The sequence below is a fragment of the Oncorhynchus masou genome, unplaced genomic scaffold, assembly GCF_036934945.1.
Source record: "Oncorhynchus masou masou isolate Uvic2021 unplaced genomic scaffold, UVic_Omas_1.1 unplaced_scaffold_1671, whole genome shotgun sequence".
Taxonomy (NCBI): domain Eukaryota; kingdom Metazoa; phylum Chordata; class Actinopteri; order Salmoniformes; family Salmonidae; genus Oncorhynchus; species Oncorhynchus masou.
Genome location: NW_027006842.1, coordinates 43,145 through 68,222, shown reverse-complemented (window position 1 = coordinate 68,222; position 25,078 = coordinate 43,145). Strand labels below are relative to the sequence as shown.

At 41.0% G+C, this 25,078-nt stretch overlaps 1 protein-coding gene across 1 annotated transcript; it reads left to right on the top strand.

Annotated features, from left to right (window-relative positions):
• The first annotated feature begins 11,235 nt into the window (after window positions 1-11,235).
• On the top strand, window positions 11,236-24,808 carry myef2 (myelin expression factor 2). Its single transcript, XM_064959627.1, has 17 exons — window positions 11,236-11,403; window positions 12,704-13,104; window positions 13,918-13,970; window positions 14,928-14,935; window positions 18,442-18,535; window positions 18,847-19,044; window positions 19,385-19,538; window positions 20,666-20,715; window positions 21,053-21,113; window positions 21,247-21,348; window positions 21,984-22,028; window positions 22,136-22,195; window positions 23,129-23,233; window positions 23,565-23,624; window positions 23,824-23,972; window positions 24,216-24,267; window positions 24,427-24,808. The coding sequence occupies exons 1-17, from the start codon at window positions 11,318-11,320 to the stop codon at window positions 24,588-24,590; spliced, it is 1,842 nt and encodes a 613-aa protein (XP_064815699.1). The 5' UTR covers window positions 11,236-11,317; the 3' UTR covers window positions 24,591-24,808.
• Window positions 24,809-25,078: the final 270 nt, after the last annotated feature.

Here is a 25,078-nt window from a genome sequence, read left to right as displayed (position 1 = left end):
CCTGTAGGTATACTGCTACACTATGAGGTCATATTCACCCTGTAGGTATACTGCTACACTATGAGGTCATATTCACCCTGTAGGTATACTGCTACACAGGTCATATTCACCCTGTAGTATACTGCTACATGAGGTCATATTCACCCTGTAGGTATACTGCTACACTATGAGGTCATATTCACCCTGTAGGTATACTGCTACACTGCTACATGAGGTCATATTCACCCTGTAGGTATACTGCTACACTATGAGGTCATATTTACCCTGTAGGTATACTGCTACATAAGCCAGTCTCCACCCCAATGGGTTGTATAATATGTAGTGTAATTGGTGCTACTGTTGGCTGGCTGATAATTGAAACAGCCCATCTAATTAAACACTCATTACCAGACACTGCCTGATGACAGAGGGATGGTGGGATGTAGGAATGGAGGGACGTGGATGGAGGGATGAATTGATGATGGGATTGCAAGGTGGAGGAACAGGGGATGTAGGGATAGCGGGATGGGCTTTTAAAGAACCCTGTGGCTTGTTAAGTCACAATAGAATCCCTGTTATCAGATTTGTAATCTGGAGTGAATCTTTGACAATAGAAATATCTTCTGTGTACAATGTAAAACACCAAATAATGCTTGCAGAGCAGAATTAGGCCGATACCAGCCAGAAAAGAGAAGGTAAATTCTACAACCACCTAAAAGGAAGTGATTCCCAAACCTTCCATAATAAAGCCATCGCCTACAGAGAAATTAACCTGGAGAAGAGTCCCCTAAGCAAGCCGGTCCTGGGGCTCTGTTCACAAACAGACCCCACAGAGCCTCAACAGCAACACAATTAGACCCAACCAAATCATGAGAAAACAAAAAGATAATTACTTGACACATTGAAAGAATTTACAAAAAACTAGAATGCTATTTGGCCCTAAACACAGTGGCAGAAAACCTGACAACTGTGACTGATCAAAATGAAGGAAATCTTTGACTATGTACAGACTCAGTGAGCCTTGCTATTGAGAAAGGCTGCTGAAAGCAGACCTGGCTCTTAAGAGAAGACAGGCTATGTGCTCACTGCCCACAAAATGAGGTGGAAGCTGAGATGCACATCCTAACCTCCTGCCAAATGTATTAGAGACACATATTTCCCTCAGATTACACAGACCCACAAATATTTTGAAAACAAATCCAATTTTGATAAACTCCCATATCTATTGGGTGAAATTCCACATTGTGCCATCACAGCAGTAATATTTGTAACCTGTTGCCACAAGAAAAGGGCAACCAGTGAAGAACAAACACCATTGTAAATACAACCTAGATTTGTTTATTTATTTTCCTTTTGTACTTTAACTATTTGCACATGATTACAACACTGTATATGACATAATATGACATGTGAATTTTTTTTATTATTTTGGAACTTTTGTGAGTGTAATGTTTACTGTACATTTGATATTGTTTATGTAACTTTTGTTTAGTATCTATTTCACTTGCTTTGACAATGTAAACATAAGTTTCCCATGCCAATAAAGCCCCTTGAATTTAAATTGAAATTGAGTGTCTTTATCAGAGAGAGTTGGACAGCGGGTCACTGACATAATCAACTGTAAAACAATCACTGCAACATCACCTGCTGCATCTTACTATACTACAGTGCCTTGCAAATGTATTCACCCCCTTGGCATTTTTCCTATTTTGTTGCATTACAACCTGTAATTTAAATAGATTTTTATTTGGATTTCATGTAATGGACATACACAAAATAGTCCAAATTGGTGAAGTGAAATGAAAAAAAAATAACTATAAAAAAAAAGTTAAAGTGGTGAGTGCATATGTATTCACCCCCTTTACTATGAAGCCCCGAAATAAGATCTGGTGCAACCAATTACCTTCAGAAGTCACATAATTAGTTCAATAAAGTCCACCTGTGTGTAATCTAAGTGTCACATGATCGCTGTACACCAGCGGAACCTGTTCTGAAAGGCCCCAGAGTCTGCAACACCACTAAGCAAGGGGCACCCCCAAGCAAGCAGCACTATGAAGACCTAGGAGCTCTCCAAACAGGTCAGGGACAAAGTTGTGGAGAATTACAGATCAAGGTTGGGTTATAAAAAAATATCAGAAACTGTGAACATCCCACAGAGCACCATAAAATCCATTATTAAAAAATTGAAAAAATATGGCACCACAACAAACCTGTCAAGAGAGGGCCGCCCACCAAAACACATGGAGCAGAGAGGCAACAAAGTGATCAAAGAAAACCCCGAAGGAGCTGCAAAGCTCCACAGCAGAGATGGGAGTATCTGTCCATAGGACCACTTTAAGCCATGCACTCCACAGAGCTGGGCTTTACTGAAGGGTGGCTAGAAGAAAGCCATTGCTTAAAGAATAAACAAACACATTTGGTGTTTGTCAAAAGGCATGTGGGAGACTCCCCAAACATGTGGATGAGGGTACTATGGTCAGATGAGACAAAGATTTAGCTTTTTGGCCATCAAGGAAAACGCTATGTCTGGTGCAAACCCAACACCTCTCATTACCCAGAGAACACCATCCCATTTTTCATCGGCAGGGACAAGGAAACTGGTCAGAATTGAAGGAATGATGGATGGCGCTAAATACAGGGAAATTCTTGAGGGAAACCTGTTTCAGTCTTCCAGAGATTTTAGACTGGGACGGAGGTTCACCTTCCAGCAGGACAATGACCCTATGCATACTGCTAAAGCGACAATCGAGTGGTTTAAGGGGAGACATTTAAATGTCTTGGAATGGCCTAGTCAAAGCCCAGACCTCAATCCAATTGAGAATTGGTGGTATGACTTAAAGCTTGCTGTACACCAGCGGAACCCATCCAACTTGAAGGAGCTGGAGCAGTTTTGCCTTGAAGAATAGGCAAAGATTCCAGTGGCTCGATGTGCCAAGCTTATAGAGACATACCCTCAGAGACTTGCAGCTGTAATTGCTGCAAAAGGTGGCTCTACAAAGTATTGACTTTTGGGGGGGGGGGGGGTGAATAGTTACGCACATTCAAGTTTTCAGTTTTTTTTGTCTTATATCTTATTTGTTTCACAGTGGTAGGCATGTTGTGTAAATTAAATGATACAACCCCCCCAAAAAACTATTTTAATTCCAGGTTGTAAGACAACAAAATAGGCAAAATGCCAACGGGGTGAATACTTTCACTAGCCACTGTATGCATATTATCATGCTCTGCCTTTCTTCTCCAGGTCATTAGGCTATTTATTGTACAAGAGAGAATGTGCTTCCACTCAACTTTTGCCTAGTAAATTACCTTTGGGGCTTGAGGAGGCAACTGTATTCACATCCTCAACCTGCGTGACCAAACCTTTACTGCCGTGCCCGTTTTAAGATGTCCTTTTTTGATAACACTGCATATTGTAGCCTACTCCAGGAAAGTCCAAAGTCATTATAAAATATACAGTGTCTGTCAAATGTATATAGGTTCAGAACTGTTGTGAACTAGCACAGTTAAAAATATGGCAAATAGAAATCTAATTGTGTGGACATCAGAAATAGATGAAGTCCAGGACTAAAAACAAACAAAATATAACTATTGTAAAATAGATTGTGTCTGTAAAATGTACATAGTATGTATAAGCTGGAAGTAGAAGCCTAAGTGTTATTGTTTATTAGTTTACTCCAACTAGGGGAGGGATGGTAGGGTTTGCAGGAAATAAAGGAAAATGTATATATTTTTTTTAAATATGTGTATGTATGTTTATATATATGTGTATATATATATATGTATATGTGTATATATACATATATATATGTGTGTGTGTATATAAATATATGTATATATGTGTATATATACATACACATATATATATACATACACACATATATATATATATATATCTATATATATATATACAGTGGGGCAAAAAAGTATTTAGTCAGCCACCAATTGTGCAAGTTCTCCCACTTAAAAAGATGAGAGAGGCCTGTAATTTTCATCATAGGTACACTTCAACTATGACAGACAAAATGAGAAAAACAAATCCAGAAAATCACATTGTAGGATTTTTAATGAATTTATTAGCAAAATATGGTGGAAAATAAGTATTTGGTCACCTACAAACAAGCAAGATTACTGGCTCTCACAGACCAGTAACTTCTTCTTTAAGAGGCTCCTCTATCCTCCACTCGTTACCTGTATTAATGGCACCTGTTTGAACTTGTTATCAGTATAAAAGACACCTGTCCAGAACCTCAAACAGTCACACGCCAAACTCCACAATGGCCAAGACCAAAGAGCTGTCAAAGGACACCAGAAACAAAATTGTAGACCTGCACCAGGCTGGGAAGACGGAATCTGCAATAGGTAAGCAGCTTGGTTTGAAGAAATCAACTGTGGGAGCAATTATTAGGAAATGGAAGACATACAAGACTACTGATGATCTCCCTCGATCTGGGGCTCCACACAAGATCTCACCCCGTGGGGTCAAAATGATCACAAGAACGGTGAGCAAAAATCCCAGAACCACACGGGAATGACCTGCAGAGAGCTGGGACCAAAGTAACAAAGCCTACCATCAGGAACACACTACGCCGCCAGGGACTCAAATCCTGCAGTGCCAGACGTGTCCCCCTTCTTAAGCTAGTACATGTCCAGGCCCGTCTGAAGTTTGCAAGAGAGCATTTGGATGATCCAGAAGAAGATTGGGAGAATGTCATATGGTCTGATGAAACAAAAATAAAACTTTTTGGTAAAAACTCAACTCGTCGTGTTTGGAGGACAAAGAATGCTGAGTTGCATCCAAAGAACACCATACCTACTGTGAAGCATGGGGGTGGAAACATCATGCTTTGTGGCTGTTTTTCTGTAAAGGGACCAGGACGACTGATCCGTGTAAAGGAAAGAATGAATGGGGCCATGTATCGTGAGATTTTGAGTGAAAATCTCCTTCCATCAGCAAGGGTATTGAAGAGGAAACATGGCTGGGTCTTTCAGCATGACAATGATCCCAAACACACCGCCCGGGCAACGAAGGAGTGGCTTCGTAAGAAGCACTTCAAGGTCCTGGAGTGGCCTAGCCAGTCTACAGATCTCAACCCCATAGAAAATCTTTGGAGGGAGTTGAAAGTCCGTGTTGCCCAGCAACAGCCCCAAAACATCACTGCTCTAGAGGAGATCTGCATGGAGGAATGGGCCAAAATACCAGCAACAGTGTGTGAAAACCTTGTGAAGACTTACAGAAAACGTTTGACCTCTGTCATTGCCAACCAAGGGTATATAACAAAGTATTGAGATAAACTTTTGTTATTGACCAAAAACTTAATTTCCACCATGATTTGCAAATAAATTCATTAAAAATCCTACAATGTGATTTTCTGGATTTTTTTCCTCATTTTGTCTGTCATAGTTGAAGTGTACCTATGATGAAAATTACAGGCCTCTCTCATATTTTTAAGTGGGAGAACTTGCACAATTGGTGGCTGACGAAATACTTTTTTGCCCCACTGTATGTGTATATATATATGTATATATGTGTATATATAATGTATATATGTGTGTATATTTAATGTATATATATATGTATATATATCTATATATCGGTGTGTATTTATATATATATATATATATATGTGTGTATATTTAATGTATATATATGTGTGTGTATATATATATCTATATATCGGTGTGTGTATTTATTTATATATATATGTGTGTGTGTGTATATATATATATATATATGTGTGTGTGTATATATATATATGTGTGTATATATATATATATATGTGGGTATGTGTGTGTATATACCCCCCAAAAAGATGGGGGATTGGAAAATATGACAATTACATTGATGGAAGCTACAATCTGTCTGCAATATTAAAGCTGATCTACCCCCTATAGAAATGTAATTAAAGTCCTAAGTAATTACAATAGACCATTAGTAGATTGAGATTTGATCGTGCCATATGCCTTTGCAGAATGAGCAGATATTGTATGCACACATAGCATATTATCACCAGTGGAAATATTGGGTTATCAATGATGAGATTAATCTCAAAATAAGTAGAAGATACATTATATATACAGAAGTATGTGGACACCCATTCAAATGAGTGGATTTGACTATTTCAGTTACACCAGTTGCTGACAGGTAAAGAATATCGAACACACAACCATGCAATCTCCATAGACAAACATTGGCAGCCATCTATCCACTGTTTCTGGTTCGGGTAGGTTTACTGCCAATGTGACCAGTGAAGCGAAATCTTAACTCTACAGCATACAATGACATTCTAGACCAGCGTTTCTTATAGTATGGGTCGAGACCCAAAGTGGGTCGCGGACCTGTTAATGGTTGGTCGCGACGTCAATGTATAATTATTTAATTAATTGAATTAATTTGGCCAAGTGCGACCGCACTATCCGTTCAGTGCGCTCTCTGCTTATCAGCGGTCTCAGTTTGGGGAGAGGTTGTAGAGGGAGATGCCCATGTGCTTCGCTGTTTACCGGATCTTTTTTCTGCAGTTTTCTTGAAGATCACTCCTCGACCCACACGCTGCAGCGCTGTTGTTCAAGCCACTGATTGTTATTCCCACTCACCGCTATCATGAAATGGACTGAGCAAATACAGTACTTTTTGTCTCTTTCATACACACTTTGAGAAATATCGAGGAGCGCCCACAATCCGTTTTGTGTGGGGAAGTGCTTAGTAATGAGTCTCTCCACACGACCAAATTAATAAAATGACATGCCCTGACCAAACATCCTGGCACAACATGACGTTAACGTTAAACAGGGAGTTATTTCAGAACAGGGCAGAATGCGTCAGGAAACAGTGCTTCGACAGTGGAAAAGTAAGTCAATTAGCACGGCATTGTCATTTTATAACAGGTGATGATGATAAGCAGAAATACGGGAGTGCTATCTCATAGTAGTAGATGTGAGTTTATTTCAAACAATCCTCTTGTACTCAGCTAATAGCTAGCTAACATTAGCCAAAGCAAGCGAGCTTGCTACTGATAGTGCAACCCTAAGAAACTACAGGTGAAAAATTATCAGGCCTACTGTACATTTTACTGTAGAAATGATTGCTGAAAACAAGTTTAGGTTGGAACTGTTGCTGTCACAAGTAATACATTTGATTCTTAACTGGAATAAACTGATTGAAGCAAGATGCTTTTTGAGACAAACACTCACATAGTTCTGGGTTGCTCATCTACAGCAGGAAGCAGTCTACTGCCTGACTGAGAAAGCAGTAGATGTTCTGGTCCAGTTTGGCACCACAAACCTATGCGAGTCAGGGTTCTCAAGTACAGGAACAGACTCAATGCTGAGCATGACCTCAGTGTTGTAGTCAAAAACTGAGCCCAGAATAGACATGCATGTTGAAGGTGTTAGGGGATCAATCAGTTTATTCCAGTTCAGAATGAAATGATTTGTATTTTAACAGCAACAATTCCAACCTAGACAGGTATGTAAGAGTGTTTTTAATGGGGGAAAAAACATTACTATATTTCTTTGTATTTCATTGTTATTTGTCTTTGTATGAATTGCATTCTTTTTAGGCATAAGGGCAATGAAATGTTCCGATGTTTACCTATAGTTGCATATATTCCTCAGCTTGGTAGCCAGGAAAACACAGAATTTCTCATTTGGGTCCCAGGCTGAAAAGAACCCCTGTTCTAGATGATTCTGTGCTTCCAACTTTGTGGCAACAGTTTGTGGAAGGCCCTTTCCTGTTTCAGAATGACAATGCACCTGTGCACAAGCAAGGTCCATTCAGAAATGGTTTGTTGAGATCGGTGTGGAACAACTTGACTGGTCTGCACAGAGCATTGACCTCAACCCAATCGAAAACCTTTGGGATGAATTGAAACACAGACTGCGAGCCAGGCCTAATCACCCATCATCTGATACCTAGTCAGTTGTACAACTGAATGCCTTCAACTGAAATGTGTCTTCCGCATTTAACCCAACCCCTCTGAATCAGACAGGTGCGGGGGGCTGCCTTAATCGACATATTCGGCACCAGGGAACAGTGGGTTAACTTCTTTGCTCAGGGGTAGAACGACAGATTTTTACCTTGTCACCTTTCGTTTACTGGCCCAACACTCGAACCACAAGGCTACCTCCCGCCCCACATTACTAGACTCATTAGTGCGCTTTGATCTTTGGCTCAGTGCTAATGTAACCTTTAGACCTGGTACATCTCTCTCTCTCTGCTCTATTTGATATCTCTCTTTCTCTCTCTCTCTCTGCTCTATTTGATCTCTCTTTCTCTCTCTCTCTGCTCTATTTGATCTCTCTTTCTCTCTCTCTGCTTTATTTGATCTCTCTTTTCTCTCTCTCTGCTCTATTTGATCTCTCTTTCTCTCTCTCTCTGCTCTATTTGATCTCTCTTTTCTCTCTGCTCTATTTGATCTTTCTCTCTCTCTGCTCTATTTGATCTTTTCTCTCTCTCTCTGCTCTATTTGATCTCTCTTTCTCTCTCCCTCTCTCTGCTCTATTTGATCTTTCTCTCTCTCTGCTCTATTTGATCTCTCTCTTTCTCTCTTTCTCTGCTCTATTTGATCTCTCTCTTTCTCTCTCTGCTCTTTGATCTCTCTGCTATATTTGATCTCTCTTTCTCTCTCTGCTCTATTTGATCTCTCTCTTTCTCTCTCTGCTCTATTTGATATCTCTTTCTCTCCCTTTCTCTCCCTTTCTCTCTCTCTGCTCTATTTGATCTCTCTCTTTCTCTCTCTCTGCTCTATTTGAGCTCTCTCTTTCACTCTCTCTCTCTGCTCTATTTGCTCTCTCTTCTCTCTTTATCTCTTTCTCTTCTCTCTTTCACTCTCTTTCTCTCTCTCTCTCTCTCTCTCTCTCTCTCTCTCCTTTGAGACAGGCTGATGTTTTTCATGATGAATGTAATCACATCATTCTCTGGCCTGTGTCCCGTTGGGTCATTACAGAGAGTCCTGTGGTAATGGTTATTTGGTTATTGACTTGCAGAGACATTAAGAACAGAGACACAGTCTGCACTCTCTCCAATCAGAGCCCAGTTGCTGAGACATCTTTATTAGGCTTACTGGTTTTATATCTGCAAAATACTGCCACACCCCTCATGCTCCTCTCTGACCACTTACATTCACATTATTCTACAATGGGCCATCAGTGGTATCACCTGACCACTTACATTCACATTATTCTACAGTGGGCCATCAGTGGTATCACCTGACCACTTACATTCACATTATTCTACAGTGGGCCATCAGTGGTATCACCTGACCACTTACATTCACATTATTCTACAGTGGGCCATCAGTGGTATCACCTGACCACTTACATTCACATTGTTCTACAGTGGGCCATCAGTGGTATCACCTGACCACTTACATTCACATTATTCTACAGTGGGCCTTCAGTGGCATCACTTCACTGTTATTAGTGTATGTACAAGGTACATTACACAAGTCACATGCAGACCTCAAATAGTGAGAAGTGTCAGTGTCACTGAATGTACCTGATCAGGGCCGGACTACCACATTTGGGGCCCCGGGGCACCTACCTCTATTTTTTTAGTAAAACATATTTTGGGGGGGATAACCGCTAACTTCCTGCATTTCAACACATTTTACCATGGGGCAGAGAGATCATTTTGCAGTTTTAAAGCACAGTTTCTGCAATTCTACACATTTTGCCATGAGACAGAGAGAAATAATATCTCATACTATTCTTCATATTTTGCCATTAGGCTGAGAGAAAAGTATGCGGTTTTAAAGCTAATTTCCTGCAATTCTACAAGGGTTGGGGGCCCCTGGAGGTTTGGGCCCCCAGGGCACATTCCCTGCGTACCCGTTTGGTTGTGGACCTGATAACAACATCCATTTGCCAAACATCTCTGGCTCCCTCTCAGAACCCAAAGATATCAACTTGACGCAACAAGCACATGGTCAGATATATATTTGGGCTTCTGGCTGTTCAACATGACACTTTGGACCTGGTTGGATGTTTAATCTATTTAAAAAAAAATCATTATTACATTATTGATGTTCAGTTAATGAATCATATTTCTATGTTTATATTGATTGGAAATATGTTATCAATTCATAGAAGAAAGAGATTTTTCTGGACTGTTATGAATGTACAAAGTTAAAGGGCCTTCAGAGAGAAAGCGAGAGAGAGTGTGAGAGAGATGCAGAGAGACTAAAGAAGGGGTGTCAAACATAATGCCGCTGAACAAAATAGAAATGCAACATGTGAAGTGTTGGTCCCATGTTTCATGAGCTGAAATTAAAGATCCCAGAAATGTTCCATATGCACACAAAGCTTATTTAATATATCAAATTTTCTGCACAAATGTGTTTACATCCCTGTTAGTGAATATTTCGCCATGATAATCCATCAATCTGACAGGTGTAGCATATCTAGAAGCTGATTAAACAGCATGATCATTACACAGGTGCACCTTGAGCTTGGGACAATAAAAGGTCACTAAAATGTGAAATTTTGTCATACAACACAATGCCACAGATGTCTCAAGTTTTGAGGGAGCGTGCAATTGGCATGCTGACTACAGGAATGCCCACCAGAGCTGTTGCCAAATAATCTAATTTCTCTACCATAAGCCACCTCCAACATTGCTTTAGAGAATTTGGCAGTGTGTCCAACTGGCCTCACAACAGCAGACCACGTGTAACCACGCCAGCCCAAGACCTCCACATCTATTTTTCTTCACCTGCAGGATCGTCTGAGACCAGCCACCCAGGCAGCTGATGAAACTGAGGAGTTTGTTTCTGTTATAAAGCCCTTTTGTTGGGAAAAGCTCATTCTGATAAGCTGTGCCTGGCTCCCAAGTGGTGGGCCTATGTGTGTGTGTGTATTTCTTATTTATTTTTTTACTATTTTCTACATTGTAGAATAATAGTGAAAACATCAACAATGAAATAACACATATGGAATCATGTAGTAACCCCGTGTCAGCCTAGTGGTTAGAGTGATGGGCCAATAATTGAAAGGTTGCTGAATCGAATCTCTGAGCTGACAAAGTACAAATCTGTACTTTTGTCCCTGAACAAGGCTGTTCCCTGGTTGTTCTTTGACTTGCCTAGTTAAATATTTTTTTGAAATTATTGTCCGAACTTTTACTGGTACTGTATATATGTTTCGATCGAAACTGTAGAAATATATCAATTGTTTGTGGAAAATCTTTCGGGTGTTTCGGTTTTAGGCTATGAAAGACAATCAGGCCAAATTCTCGCATTTTCTCGCGTTGGCGGAGGCCTGGGGCGTCACTAATTTTAAATTGCGCAGTGTTAGCGGAGGCGCATCTCTCGATTGAATTAGCTTTCTCTGCAAACCGACGAATATGGCAGATATTGTCCAGGAAATTATTGAACCCATTGAAGCTGAGACAGAGGGAACATCTCAGGATGGCACGAATGGCCTGAAAATGTAACTAAAATATCGTATTTTTCTGACAATCTGTGCTGCACTCACAGGCAAGATGGAGGCTAGCTAACGTTAGCCTAGCATTAAAGCTAGCATCAAACTAGCTATGGCTTCGTATCTAGTTGCTACTTTGCTTGCTTGCTAGCTAACTTGTTGGTTATCGTCTTCGTTGATCGTCAAATTTGTTTTAGATGTGTGTAATATATCGTTATTTTACTAGGTAGTTATGCAGATAACTACATTAGTTTTATCCATCCAACCATGTGTAGCTAGCTAACGTTAGTGCGTTTAACTCAGAATGATCATACTAGAACGTACATGAACCGTTTGGCGGATAAAGGTCAGCCATTTTGGGCAGGGAGTTGGTCAACCATTGTTTGCCAGTACTGTGAAAAGGCTGTAAATAATGAATTTGAGAAATGTATCCTTACTGTATGTTAGTCAGCTTTAGAGGAATGATTCCATATTGTTTTGGAATGCCAACATTCCATTCAGACAATGCAGTCAATCCACAGCCGGCTGAATTCAGTTGATGATGTGATTTAGACAAGTTATCAATGCAACAAGTAACGTTACTAATATTGCTCTCCAAGAAAACAAACATTTAGACATTAAGGTCTGTTTTTTTTTGTGTGTATATTATATAACATTTTAATTAGTCATTTTAATTATTTATACAGAATAATTGTATAAAACTAATATGAACTGTATAATATATGGCAATATTTTAGTTTGACAAATATATTACAGCATTTCTGATATGTCACATGCCTTTTCTTTTACTACATAAAGTAAAATCTGGGTTATACCTCGACTGCCATCCATTCCTATTAGACTGGTATGGATTTCTCCCTGACCAATATGGCTGCAATTTCCATCCCATTGTGGGACTTAGAAGGTGTATAACATGGCCCCTCAGTAATTTAATAGGATTTATATGGTTTAGGTGCACAGTCCCTTAATGTAGATTTAGCTAGCGAACAGTTAGATAGCCAACAGACAGGTAGTAATGTATTGCCCGTGTAGAGCCGACAGTTTGAATGGAGTCAATTTGTAGTTGAATCAAGAGTTGCCCACTAACTTTCCTCTCCTCTCTGTGAAAAGTTGACTTTGTAGCTAACAAGCCGTTTGTGTCTATAAACCCATGTTAGTTAAGGGAGATTGAAGTTGCATAAACCTATGTGCACATCTTTGTTATTTGGCACATGGGTGAAATGACCATGCCATGTAGGTTTAGGTAACATGACCTATAACAGACAAGCTAGCTGCATCCATTAATACTGTCCTCTTCTGTTTTCTTCAGAGAGCCGGAAGAAGATGAGGTTCTTGGTGAAGATGTCCCTGCAGAAGAAGAGGACCTAGGCCTGGGTGATGACGAGGTCCTTGGAGATGAGGTCCTTGGTGATGATGATACCCCTCTCGATGGTGACCCTATCGATGACGGCCCTATCAATGATGCCGAAACCCTTGCAGATGACCCTACTGATGCCCCTGCAACCGCCCCAACCCAAAATACTAAGTCTGAGCTCAAAGAAAAGATGTCCGGAGGAGGCCGCAAAGGGAACCGCTTCCACCCCTACAAAGAGAAGCAGGTCACTGGGGACAAGAAGGGCGGAGGAGGGGGTCACAGGAACCGTGTGTTCATTAGCAATATCCCCTATGACACGAAGTGGCAGGCTATTAAAGATCTGATGAGAGAGAAAGGTAATCCATCCACACACAGGGCCATGCTGCTTCTCCCTATAGAGATGAGCCCTATTCTTTCCAGCTCAACAGGAGCTTTCTCAGTCCTCTTTGTGACCAGAACATAGACCTAGCCATATCTTCTCCTAGTTCCTTCTTTTGAGGCAACATGTTATTGTATTGCCGATATTATTAAGTCAGTAGAATAGACATTTCTGGATTTTTCATCTTTTACTCCTTGGTGGACACCAATTTAGCTTGGATTGAATTGAAATGTCTGTGCTTGTTAAAGTTGTTATGTAGTTAGCTACTATTGGTTTTATGATATTGACTTACAGCTCCAAAATGTAACCTCAGACAATTAGTAGTATTGACTACTTGATTCAGTTGAACCTGTGTTAAGGTGACAAATGATTGTTTTGTATGAATGAAACCATTGTCTTTCTGTGCACTGAACTATTGGGTCTTTAGCTCTTCACAAAGTATTTTTTCAAGGTGAAAAGGACACTTTTTAAACTGTAGTGACTTCTTGCTATGTTGACAGGAACCGTGTTGACCAAACTGTTCTTCTATACTGAAGTGTGATCTGAATTCCCAGGTTGACAGTAGTTGACTGACTGTGTGTCTGTCTCAGTCGAGCCCAGGAAGGCATTGGAAGGGGTTGTGTGGTGACTATTGGTCTGGGCTCACTGTTGACCAATCATGGGGAAGCATCGTAACGGCATAACCAAGGCAACGGCCTGCCCTGGAGCGAGAGTGGTGGTTCAACAGTCGACTGGTGATTTTAAATGCCTTTTGTTCTCTTGGTATTTTTCCTTTGTATGTCTCATGAAGTTGGTGAGGTTACATACGTGGAGCTCTTTAAGGATGCTGAAGGAAAGTCAAGGGTAAGTGATGTGGACCAACTCACTGCACGAGGTTTTAAATGCCCTCCACTGCAGTATCTTTATTTACCAAGTGTTCTGTAAGGCACTGATCCAAGGGGTTATCCATGTATGTCTATGGGATGATATGTTGGTGGCTGTTAGCTAGAGCCTGTTATAGCCTAGTTGGCTGTAGAGTGATGGAGGATGTCTTCTTGTTGATTCTGGAACACTAACTTGAATTCATCTGAAACTTAGTACACCTTTGTTTTTAAGTTGTTGTAGTCTTCTCAATTGGTGTCAAAGTTTGGCAGTTGACCATTTCTCAAGGGGATTTTGATGTCTTATTGATATTTTACTTTTCGGTCTTCAAATTGTTACCTTTTTATTTGGATCAATGGCACAATTATCTCTTCATGAACAAACTAATTATTTCTAAAATATTGTAGATTTTGTATAAAGTAACTTTCTTCTTTCTCCAGCGGCTCACAGTAAAATCTCACCATTGTTTATTAATCTGTAATATTATGATGCAGCCAGGAATTTGCAAACTAGGTTGTGAATGTATTCAATTCAGCCATTTAATGTAATATGTAGTATGAGAAACGGACTGTTTAGTATATACTCCTAAACAAACGTAGACACAGAACGGACATATTTGTAAGTATATCCTGAGTTCTTTTATTCCACTGAAGACGGTAAGGGTACAATGTCTCTACTGGGAACAAAAACAACAAGTCTATAGCAAACCATGTCGATGTCTTTTAAATTCACTTAACTTTTTACCTTGGATACAAGCAAAACACACTCCCCACATCAAGGCCTGTTAGCTGGCCCTTCAAGATGGATTATGTAATCCACTGATAGCATGATGTCAAATGTGTAATAATGATGTTAACTGTTGTCAGTCTAATCACTGTCTTTGTTCATTCCCTCTGTTATGGATCTGTGTCTCTGGATCCCCTGGTGTTGTCTGTACAGGGATGTGGGTAAGGAACCAAACTTTACCTGTCTAACTTTGCAACATGGTCTCAGTACATTTCGTATGATCCTGTACGTTAATCTGACACACTCCCTTTAATATGATGTTTTACATTTCATATGAAATGTTAGTTACAACTTTCATGTGTTATGAATTGCAGTTTGTATTATGTTACGTATTGCGATTTGTATAATATGTTACGAATTTGCAATGTGTATATGTTACTAATTAACATTAGCTAGGTTAAGGGTTAGGTTAAAACCTCTCTGGGATATGTAGGACGCTAGCCTCCCACCTGGCCAAAATCCAGTGAAAATGCAGTGCCAAATTCAAATAAATTACTATAAAAATTAAACTTCCATGAAATCACACATTCAATATACCAAATTAAAGCTACACTTGAATCCAGCCAACGTGTCAGATTTCAAAAAATACTTTACGGCGAAAGCAAACGATACTATTATCTGAGGATAGCACCCCAGTAAACAAAGACAGACAAGCATTTTTCAACCATCCAGGTGCGACCAAAACACAGAAATAATGATATAATTCATGCCTTAACTTTGACGAGCTTCTTCTGTTGGCACTCCAATATGTCCCAAAAACATCACAAATGGTCCTTTTGTTCGATTAATTCCGTCGCTATATATCCAAAATGTCCATTTATTTGGCGCGTTTGATCCGGTTCCAACTCGCTCAACATGACTACAAAAGTTACCTGTAAGCTTTGTCCAAACATTTCAAAGTACTTTTGTAATACAACTTTAGGTATTTTTCAATGTATAAAATTGAAGACGGGATGATCTGTGTTCAATACCGGAGGAAAGCAAAGTGTAGCTAGCTTTCAGGTCACTCGCCTCTAACAAAGAGTACACTTCCCTCATTCTGAACAGTGTTACTTCTTCATTTCTCAAAGGAAAAACCTCAACCAATATCTACAGACTGACATCCAGTGGAAGCGATAGGAACTGCAAGAAGGTCCCTTAGAAATCTGTATTCCCAATGAAAACCCATTTGAAAAGAGTGACCTCAAAAACAAAAAAAATCTGAATGATTTGTCCCGGGGTTCGCTTGCCAAATAAGTTCTGTTATAGTCACAGACATGATTCTAACAGTTTTAGAAACTTCAGTGTTTTCTATCCAAATCTACTAATAATATGCGTATCTTAGCTTCTGAGTGTGGGTGGCAGACAGTTTAATTTGGGCACGCTTTTCATACAAAATTCCAAATGCTGCCCCCAATCCTAGAGAAGTTAACGTGTTAGGTTTAGCTAACATGCTAAGATGCTAAAAAGTAGTAAGTAGTTGCTAAAGTTGTCCTTGAGATTCGAACATGCAACCTTTGGGTTGCTAGACATTATATATCCAACCCAATCAACCACCATTTAGTTTTTTGCCTTCAGTAAACTTCTGTTTTATGTAAAAAGTGTCAAGTCATACTAATTTCAGTGTCCCGGATTGACTTGTAATATGTTAAGTCGAGTCTGAGACCAGGCGGACACGGGGTGCTTCTCTAATGACACCCTATTCCTAGGGCCCTATACAATCTGTATGAATTATATTGCGTGACTCCGTTTTGCTTCTCCCCAAATTCAGTTTTCTCCCTTTTTGTTTGTCCAAGTTTCAGTTTTTTCCGGTTTTCGCTCACTGCTTAAACCACCTCAGGAGGCCAATTTTGAGGCCTGGGGAAAGCACTTCAATGTCAATTTTTTTTGGTATACACAGCACCTAGCAATTTGCTTTGTTTTTGTGATGGTGTGATGGTAGTGTTTGCCAAACAGATACCCACTGGTTTTATGCAAATAATTATTCAGCCAGGTAAGCATAGGCTACTTTTTAGTGAACATTTAGTGTAGAAGGTTTTTGGGTAAGCCTTTCCATCTACCAGAAGAGTTTATTAGCATTGTCGCAAACGGCTACATAAAGGGGTAGCTGCACGCACAGGTGGGGGGGATTCTTGTTGCCTCTTCAGAAAGTTGCAGGAAATACGAATCATTGACGCATTCTGTTAATGTCTTGGGCAAATTAATACTTTTTTTTAGACATTTAGTTGATTCCCTACTAAGTTGGGGCGGCAGGGTAGCCTGGTGGTTCGAACATTGGACTAGTAACTGGAAGGTTGCAAGTTCAAACCCCTGAGCTGACAAGGTACAAATCTGTCGTTCTGCACCTGAACAGGCAGTTAACCCACTGTTCTTATTGAAAATAAGAGTTCTCTTGAAACTCCCCATCCCGGATCCGGGATTGTGACTAAGCCTCAGGCTCATTAGCATAACGCAACGTTAACGATTTCTGAAAATCGCAAATAAAATTAAAATAATGCGTTTGCTCTCAAGCTTAGCCTTTTCTTAACAACACTGTCATCTCAGATTTTCAAAATATGCTTTTGAACCATAGAAATTGACTAATTTGTGTAAGAGTATGCAAAGCTAGCATAGCATTTTGTGTAGCATGTAGCACGCAACATTTTCACAAAAGCCAGATAACCAAATAAATAAAATCATTTACCTTTGAAGAGCTTCTGATGTTTTCAATGAGGAGACTCCCAGCCACATACCAAATGCGCAGTGTTTCCTGAAAGCGTCTGTGTGTAGGAGAAATCGTTCCGTTTTCTACATTGCGTCCTGGCTAACAAAACGATCCGAAAATGCAGTCACCTACAACGTGAAACTTTTCCGGATTAACTACATAATTCGACTAGAAACGTGGCAAACGTTGTTTGGAATCAATTCAAGGTGTTTTTTCACAATCTCTTCATTGACATGCAGTTCGTGGACGCTTGCTTCTCTCTCTGTGCCCCATGGAAAAATACTGGCAGGTGACTTAAAGCGCACCAATTTAGAGCGCAGGACACCGGGCGGACACGTGGTAAATGTGGTCTCTTATGGTCAATCTTCCAACGATCTGCCTACAAATTCACAATGCTGCAGACACCTTGGGGAAACGACAGAAAGGGCAGACTCATTCCTCTTGCGTTCACAGCCATATAAGGAGATCATGAAAGACAGAGCCTCAAAAATCCTTGTCATTTCCTGGATGCCAAGTCATCTTGGTTTTGCCTGAAGCTCTAAAGGGCACGCACAGAGAAGATATTTGTATTTCTGGACACGTCAGAGTGTTTTCTTTCGAACAGTAGCAATTATATGCATAGTCGAGCATCTTTTTGTGACAAAATATCTTGTTTAAAACGGGAACGTTTTTCTTCCAAAAATGAAATGGCGCCACCATAAGTGTAAGAGGTTAACGGACTTGCCTAGTTAAATAAAGGTTAAATAAATTTGAAAAGGTTCAATACATTTTTTAATTTTATTGTCTGGATTCTGTTGTACCGTCCTCGTGTAGGGCCCTATATTCCCCATTCAGTACACTACTTTTGACCAGAGTCACATGGGGCGGCTAATAGGGTTCTGATCAAAAGTAGTGTACATGGGGAATAGGGTCTATTTCAGACAGACCTTAATTTCATGAGGCATTGTTATACATGTCTTCATCCACTGACTGTCTGTCCTGCAGTGTTGTGGAGTTCAAAGATGAGGAGTTTGTGAAGAAGGCCATAGAAGTCATGAACAAATATGATCTGAATGGAAGACCCCTCAATATCATGGCGGTAAGGACCTGTTCACACTCTAGGAACCACACGGTGATGAGAGATTAAATTTAGTGGTGTGCTAAATCTGCACTTTAATCCAGCCTGCTGGAAATGTGGTTACATTAACATGGTTTGTAACTGTAATCACTGAGAACTAGGCCTAGTTAAAGTCAAAGTTTAGAGTTGTAATTATAGGTCAGAGGTGAAAGGATGGGGCCATAGGTGTTTAACCCCTTGTTTCCCTGCTCCAGAACCCTGATGTGGAAGGCTAAAGCTCAGAGTTGAAGTAATAGGTCAAAGTTTAGGGGTTATCTGTTTCCCTCTTTCAGGATCCTGATGGTGAGCGTGCTCGGCGTGTGCTGCAGCGTACAGGGGGGATGTACCCTGGAGGCGGAGGCAGGGGGCAGGAGGGGGGACCGGGTGGTGTAGGTGTACCCCCTTCCATCGCTAACAACCCCAACGTCCCCCATGAAGTCATCAGCTCTCTACGGGTCGGACGCCTAGGGACCACTGTGTTCGTAGCCAACGTGAGGACAAGCATACACACTATACTCTCTGATGTCTGTCTCTCTTCTCTCTGCCTTTGTCTCTGACCATCTCCCCTCACTAGATTTATATCTGCTGTATTGAAGTACCAAGTTAACCTACCAATATTCCGGTTTACCAATTGAAGACAACTTGAGCTGTGCACTCTAAATCTCAAGTCCAACTGCGTCTTCCTAGAAATTGAAGTTCCATGTTGACCATGTTCATTTCACTGTTCTCTATGCTATTGCTAACTCGGTCTTCTCCTGTCTGTTTATATGTGTTGTGTGGTAAGTTGTTTCTATGTTAACCCGGTCCCTCCTCTCTGCGGTCTCCTCCCAGCTGGACTTCAAGGTGGGCTGGAAGAAGCTGAAGGAGGTGTTTGGTATGGCAGGAACAGTGAAGAGGGCTGATGTGAAGGAGGATAAGGATGGGAAGAGCAGAGGGATGGGGACTGTTACCTTCGAACAGGCCCTGGAGGCTGTACAGGCTATCTGTATCCTTTATATACTACCACAGAACACACCCACCTTCCATCAGGCTGCAGATTCTATCTTTATCTTTATATATTATATACTACCACAGAACACACCCACCTTCCAACAGGCTGCAGATTCTATCTGTATCTTTATATATTATATACTACCACAGAACACACCCACCTTCCAACAGGCTGCAGATTCTATCTGTATCTTTATATATTATATACTACCACAGAACACACCCACCCTCCAACAGGCTGCAGATTCTATCTGTATCTTTATATATTATATACTACCACAGAACACACCCACCTTCCAACAGGCTGCAGATTCTATCTTTATATATTATATACTACCACAGAACACACCCACCCTCCAACAGGCTGCAGATTCTAGATTCTATCTGTATCTTTATATATTATATACTACCCTCCCAGGCTGCAGATTCTAGAACACACCCACCTTCCATCAGGCTGCAGATTCTATCTGTATCTTTATATATTATATACTACCACAGAACACACCCACCTTCCATCAGGCTGCAGATTCTATCTGTATCTTTATATATTATATACTACCACAGAACACACCCACCTTCCAACAGGCTGCAGATTCTATCTGTATCTTTATATATTATATACTACCACAGAACACACCCACCTTCCAACAGGCTGCAGATTCTATCTGTATCTTTATATATTATATACTACCACAGAACACACCCACCTTCCAACAGGCTGCAGATTCTATCTGTATCTTTATATTATATACTACCATACTCACCACTACCACAGAACACACCCACCTTCCAACAGGCTGCAGATTCTATCCACCTTCCAACAGGCTGCAGATTCTATCTGTATCTTTATATATTATAACTACCACAGAACACACCCACCTTCCAACAGGCTGCAGATTCTTGTATCTTTATATATTATATACTCAGAACACACCCACCCTCCAACAGGCTGCAGATTCTATCTGTATCTTTATATATTATATACTACCACAGAACACACCCACCTTCCAACAGGCTGCAGATTCTATCTGTATCTTTATATATTATATACTACGTTTCACTGTTTAGGAAGCATGTGACAATTTTATTTTTACTGTTGGCATTCTTAACTCTGTTCTCTAGCCATGTTCAACGGCCAAATGCTGTTTGACAGACAGATGCATGTTAAGATGGTACGTGTGCTTTGTTATTTGCATGTTTTTGATTTCTAAACACTGTACACAGTTAATGTGTGTGGAAGGTCAATAGAGGTCAGGTAGCCTAGTGGTTAGAGCGTTGGACTTGTAACCGAAAGGTTGCAAGATCGAATCCCCAAACGGACACGGTAAAAATCTCTCATTCTGACCCTGAACAAAACTGTTCCCAAGTAGGCCGTCGTTGAAAATAATGAGTTCTTACCTGACTTGCCTCGTTAAATAAAGGCTAAATAAAATAGAGGCTGTTACATGTTGGTGTGGAAATATGTTGTGTGAGAAGCACCCCTTGATATGTTGTTTCTGTATGTTTCAGGATGACAAGTCTATGCCAGGGGATGATTTCCACCCGGTGGAGAAAGCTCCTCAGTTACCACGTGAGTACACATCCTGTCCCTTTCTGACTATCTCTGGAACACACCTACATGTTAGAATGTGAACCAAGGCATTACATAAGGGATGTTATGTTTGTGTGGTCAAACTCCAACTCTCTGTGTCCTCTGTGTGTAGGGGGTCTGGGAGGGATTGGGATGGGCCTGGGACCTGGAGGACAACCTATCAATGCCAACCGGCTGAGTGGTGGAGGAGGAATGGGCAACATGGGCCCTGCAGGTTTGTACTGACCCCTAACCTCGCCGTAGTACTCCAGCAAACACACTGTTACTATTTAAACCACACACACAGACTGCAGGTCAGTACTGACCCCTAACCTCACCATAGTACTCCAGCAAACACACTGTTACTATTTAAACCACACACACAGACTGCCGGTCAGTACTGACCCCTAACCTCACCATAGTACTCCAGCAAACACACTGTTACTATTTAAACCACACACACAGACTGCAGGTCAGTACTGACCCCTAACCTCACCATAGTACTCCAGCAAACACACTGTTACTATTTAAACCACACACACAGACTGCAGGTCAGTGGAGGAGCCAGTCGGTTCATACATACGATAGTTATCGGTTGTGAAGTGTAGCTGTATGTTTTAAACCCTCTCTGTTCCTGTACCTTCTCCAAGCACTTACATCACATACTGAACCACCCCCCCCTTTCGACCACTGACGCCCCCCTTTCGACCACTGACGCCCCCCTTTCGACCACTGACGCCCCCTTTCGACCACTGACGCCCCCCTTTCGACCGCTGAATTGGGTGAAAATTTGTCTAGGGGTCATGTAGAATAAGCTTTAGTACAAAACAAATCCGTGTGAGATGTGAAGTGTGTGATTCTGTCTGTCAGGTATGGAGGGAGGACCTGGGTATGGAGGGATGAGCAGACTAGGAGGTAAGGTCCTAGATAATAAATCTCCACTGATTCACTCTGTTACATGACTGGACAACACATGGGTTGTTGTGACTATCCATTAATATAATACTGTGTGTTTCCTGGAGGGTTCGGTGGCATGGACAGCATGGGGGGATTCGGAGCCAGAGACATGGGACGGATGGGAGGTAAGGGGACACACATCTCGGGCTGGGAATTGCCAGGGACCTTACGATGCGATATTATACCGATACATAGGTGCCAATACTATCTTATGTAGAGATCACAATTCTATATACAGTTGGGCAAAAAAGTATTTAGTCAGCCACCAATTGTGCAAGTTCTCCCACTTAAAAAGATGAGAGGCCTGTAATTTTCATCATAGGTACACTTCAACTATGACAGACAAAATGAGTAAAAATCCAGAAAATCACATTGTAGGATTTTTAATGAATTTATTTGCAAATTATGGTGGAAAATAAGTATTTGGTCACCTACAAACAAGCAAGATTTCTGGCTCTCACAGACCTGTAACTTCTTCTTTAAGAAGAAGTTCTCCACTTGTTACCTGTATTAATACCGGTAACAAGTGGAGGACTTCTTAAAGAAGTTACAGCTGAAGTGTACCTATGATGAAAATGACAGGCCTCATCTTTTTAAGTGGGAGAATACTTTTTTGCCCCACTGTATGCATTGTGATTCCATACTGGGATTTGATGTTACAAAACATATTGCTCATGATATGACTGTTGTAGACATGAGACAGCATGAGAAAAATGAGTTTTGATCAATCAGGGAAATATAGAAGTGCTGAAAACATGTTGACTCACCATTTAAAAAGATGAGAACAAGCTATAGGATAAAAAAATACCGCTGTTTGGTGCAGGTACAGCCGACTAGCACTAGCTAACGCTACCTAGCAAAAAACTATACTTTGAGTCAAAGTATCAATATATCATCCAAAATAATATTGCTATGTAACTATAGACCCCCCATCACCACTAAGGACAAAATAATTGTCTCAAACTGTTTAAATGCTCCTGAAGTTTAATGTGAACTTTCCACTGAGTATATTTCTGACTGTGCCATCGTCCTCCTTCTCTTCACTTCCCCCTCTCCAGACATGTCCTACCGCTCAGGGGGGATGGGAGGAGGGATGGACAGAGACTTTGGTCGCAGTGACATGTCCATGAGCAGAGGCTTCGGAGACTCCTTTGGAGGAATGGGTGAGTAGTTTTCACTTTCTCTCACACACACCTGTCACTGTCAGTCATCATAGGTATAATCCATTCCATAGTCCTCATATATCCATCCACTAACAGCATGGTCCGTGGTGGGCATTATACTGGGCACGTAGCAGCTTGGAACTGGAACCTGCAGGCAGACTGTACTAAGAGCTTAATCACAACTCCTGTATGGGTAACACAACACTGGTCAAGTTAGCATTCAGCTCCAACATGTTACTGACAGATGTTTGTGTGCTGTAACTTGTTTGTGTTGTGATGTGCTGATAGGTTGTGGTAACGTGTGTGTGATGCCGTGCGTTCTCTCCATCAGGAGGAGGTTATGGAGGAGACATGAGCAGTTTTGGCATGGGGCCCATTGGGGGAGGATTAGGTACACCAAACATTACATTAACATCTCTCACTGTCTGTTAGCACACCCATTTCAAACTGCCAATGTTTCACTGTGCTTGACCTTGATTTGATGTGTGGGAGTGCTGGGCTGGAACTAAAGCCTGCACAACCCCTGAATACCATTACGGTAGGGATTCCGATCTGTGGTGCTCACTCATATTCCCTGTGTCCTCTACTAGGTGGCTTGGGCAGCCGGTCCATGGAGCGGATGGGCTCTGGCTATGACCGTATGGGGGGGGGCATGGCCATGAACCGAGGGTTCGGGGGCTACGGAGGAGGAGCCATGTCTGACAGAGCCAAGGGAGGATGTCAGATCTTTGTCAGAAATGTATGTTTTATAAATAAATACTGTATAAATGTGCATTTTGACGTGATGTGCACACACCCCTTTTAAGCACATTAAAGCACTGAACACGTTTAATAAGGCTGATCAAATCCACTATATGTACTGCTGGGTATTTACATCATGGACACAAATTAAGTAGCGTGAATTGGAAGCTCTGTGAAAATGCCCCCTAAAGTAGTTAGAATTTTATGCCCCTGTGTTCTAATGTCCTGTGTTGTGTTGTAGCTGTCCTATGACCTGACCTGGCAGAAACTGAAGGAGAAGTTCAGTGTCTGTGGTAAGCCTCTTCAATCAGTCTACTGTACTCAATAACCTGCAGATGGATTGAATGTAGCTTTGATCTGCAGTAATGAAATGGCTTTAGCAGTGTCAGTGCTTAAACACTGTCTACTGATCTTTCTTCTCTCTCATCACCCCTTTCTTACTCCCTCTCCAGGCCAGGTGATGTTTGCAGAGATTAAGATGGAGGGAGGAAAGTCTAAGGGCTGTGGTACGGTCAGGTTTGACTCCCCAGAGAGCGCTAACCAGGCATGCAGGATGATGAACGGAACCAAGATCAGCGGTCGCGAGGTTGACGTCCGCATCGACCGCAACGCCTAGAGTCACACACATACACGGTTACGACAACTGCGCGTTCCATCTCCAACTGCTTTTGTTTTGTTTTAAAAACACATTTTCCACGTATCCGCGTTTCCATGACTATTGGATGTGTATAAGGTCTGTTTTTCTTTTAATCTTCCATAGTTTTTTTTTTGTAAGCCCTTTTCTTTTTGTGGGTCATACGTTTATTTGAATGAATAAACATTTTAATTTTTCAACTTTGTTGTAAATGTTACTGTGGGATCAAAGGCTACTGGCTAGTTCATAGAAGGCCTGTGTGGGTGTGTTTAATTGAATACAAAGGTTAATTGCTGGTAAAACACCATAAATAAAATGTCCTCTGGAGCTAGCCAAAATATCACTAACTAAAGACCTTTTCTACGCCGGGGGGAACCAGATCACAATGCTGTAGGAGAATCATGTAGTGAAGTTAACTGATATGACACGTTGACAAAATGTGTGAAACTAGTGTCCATAAATGTTTAGTT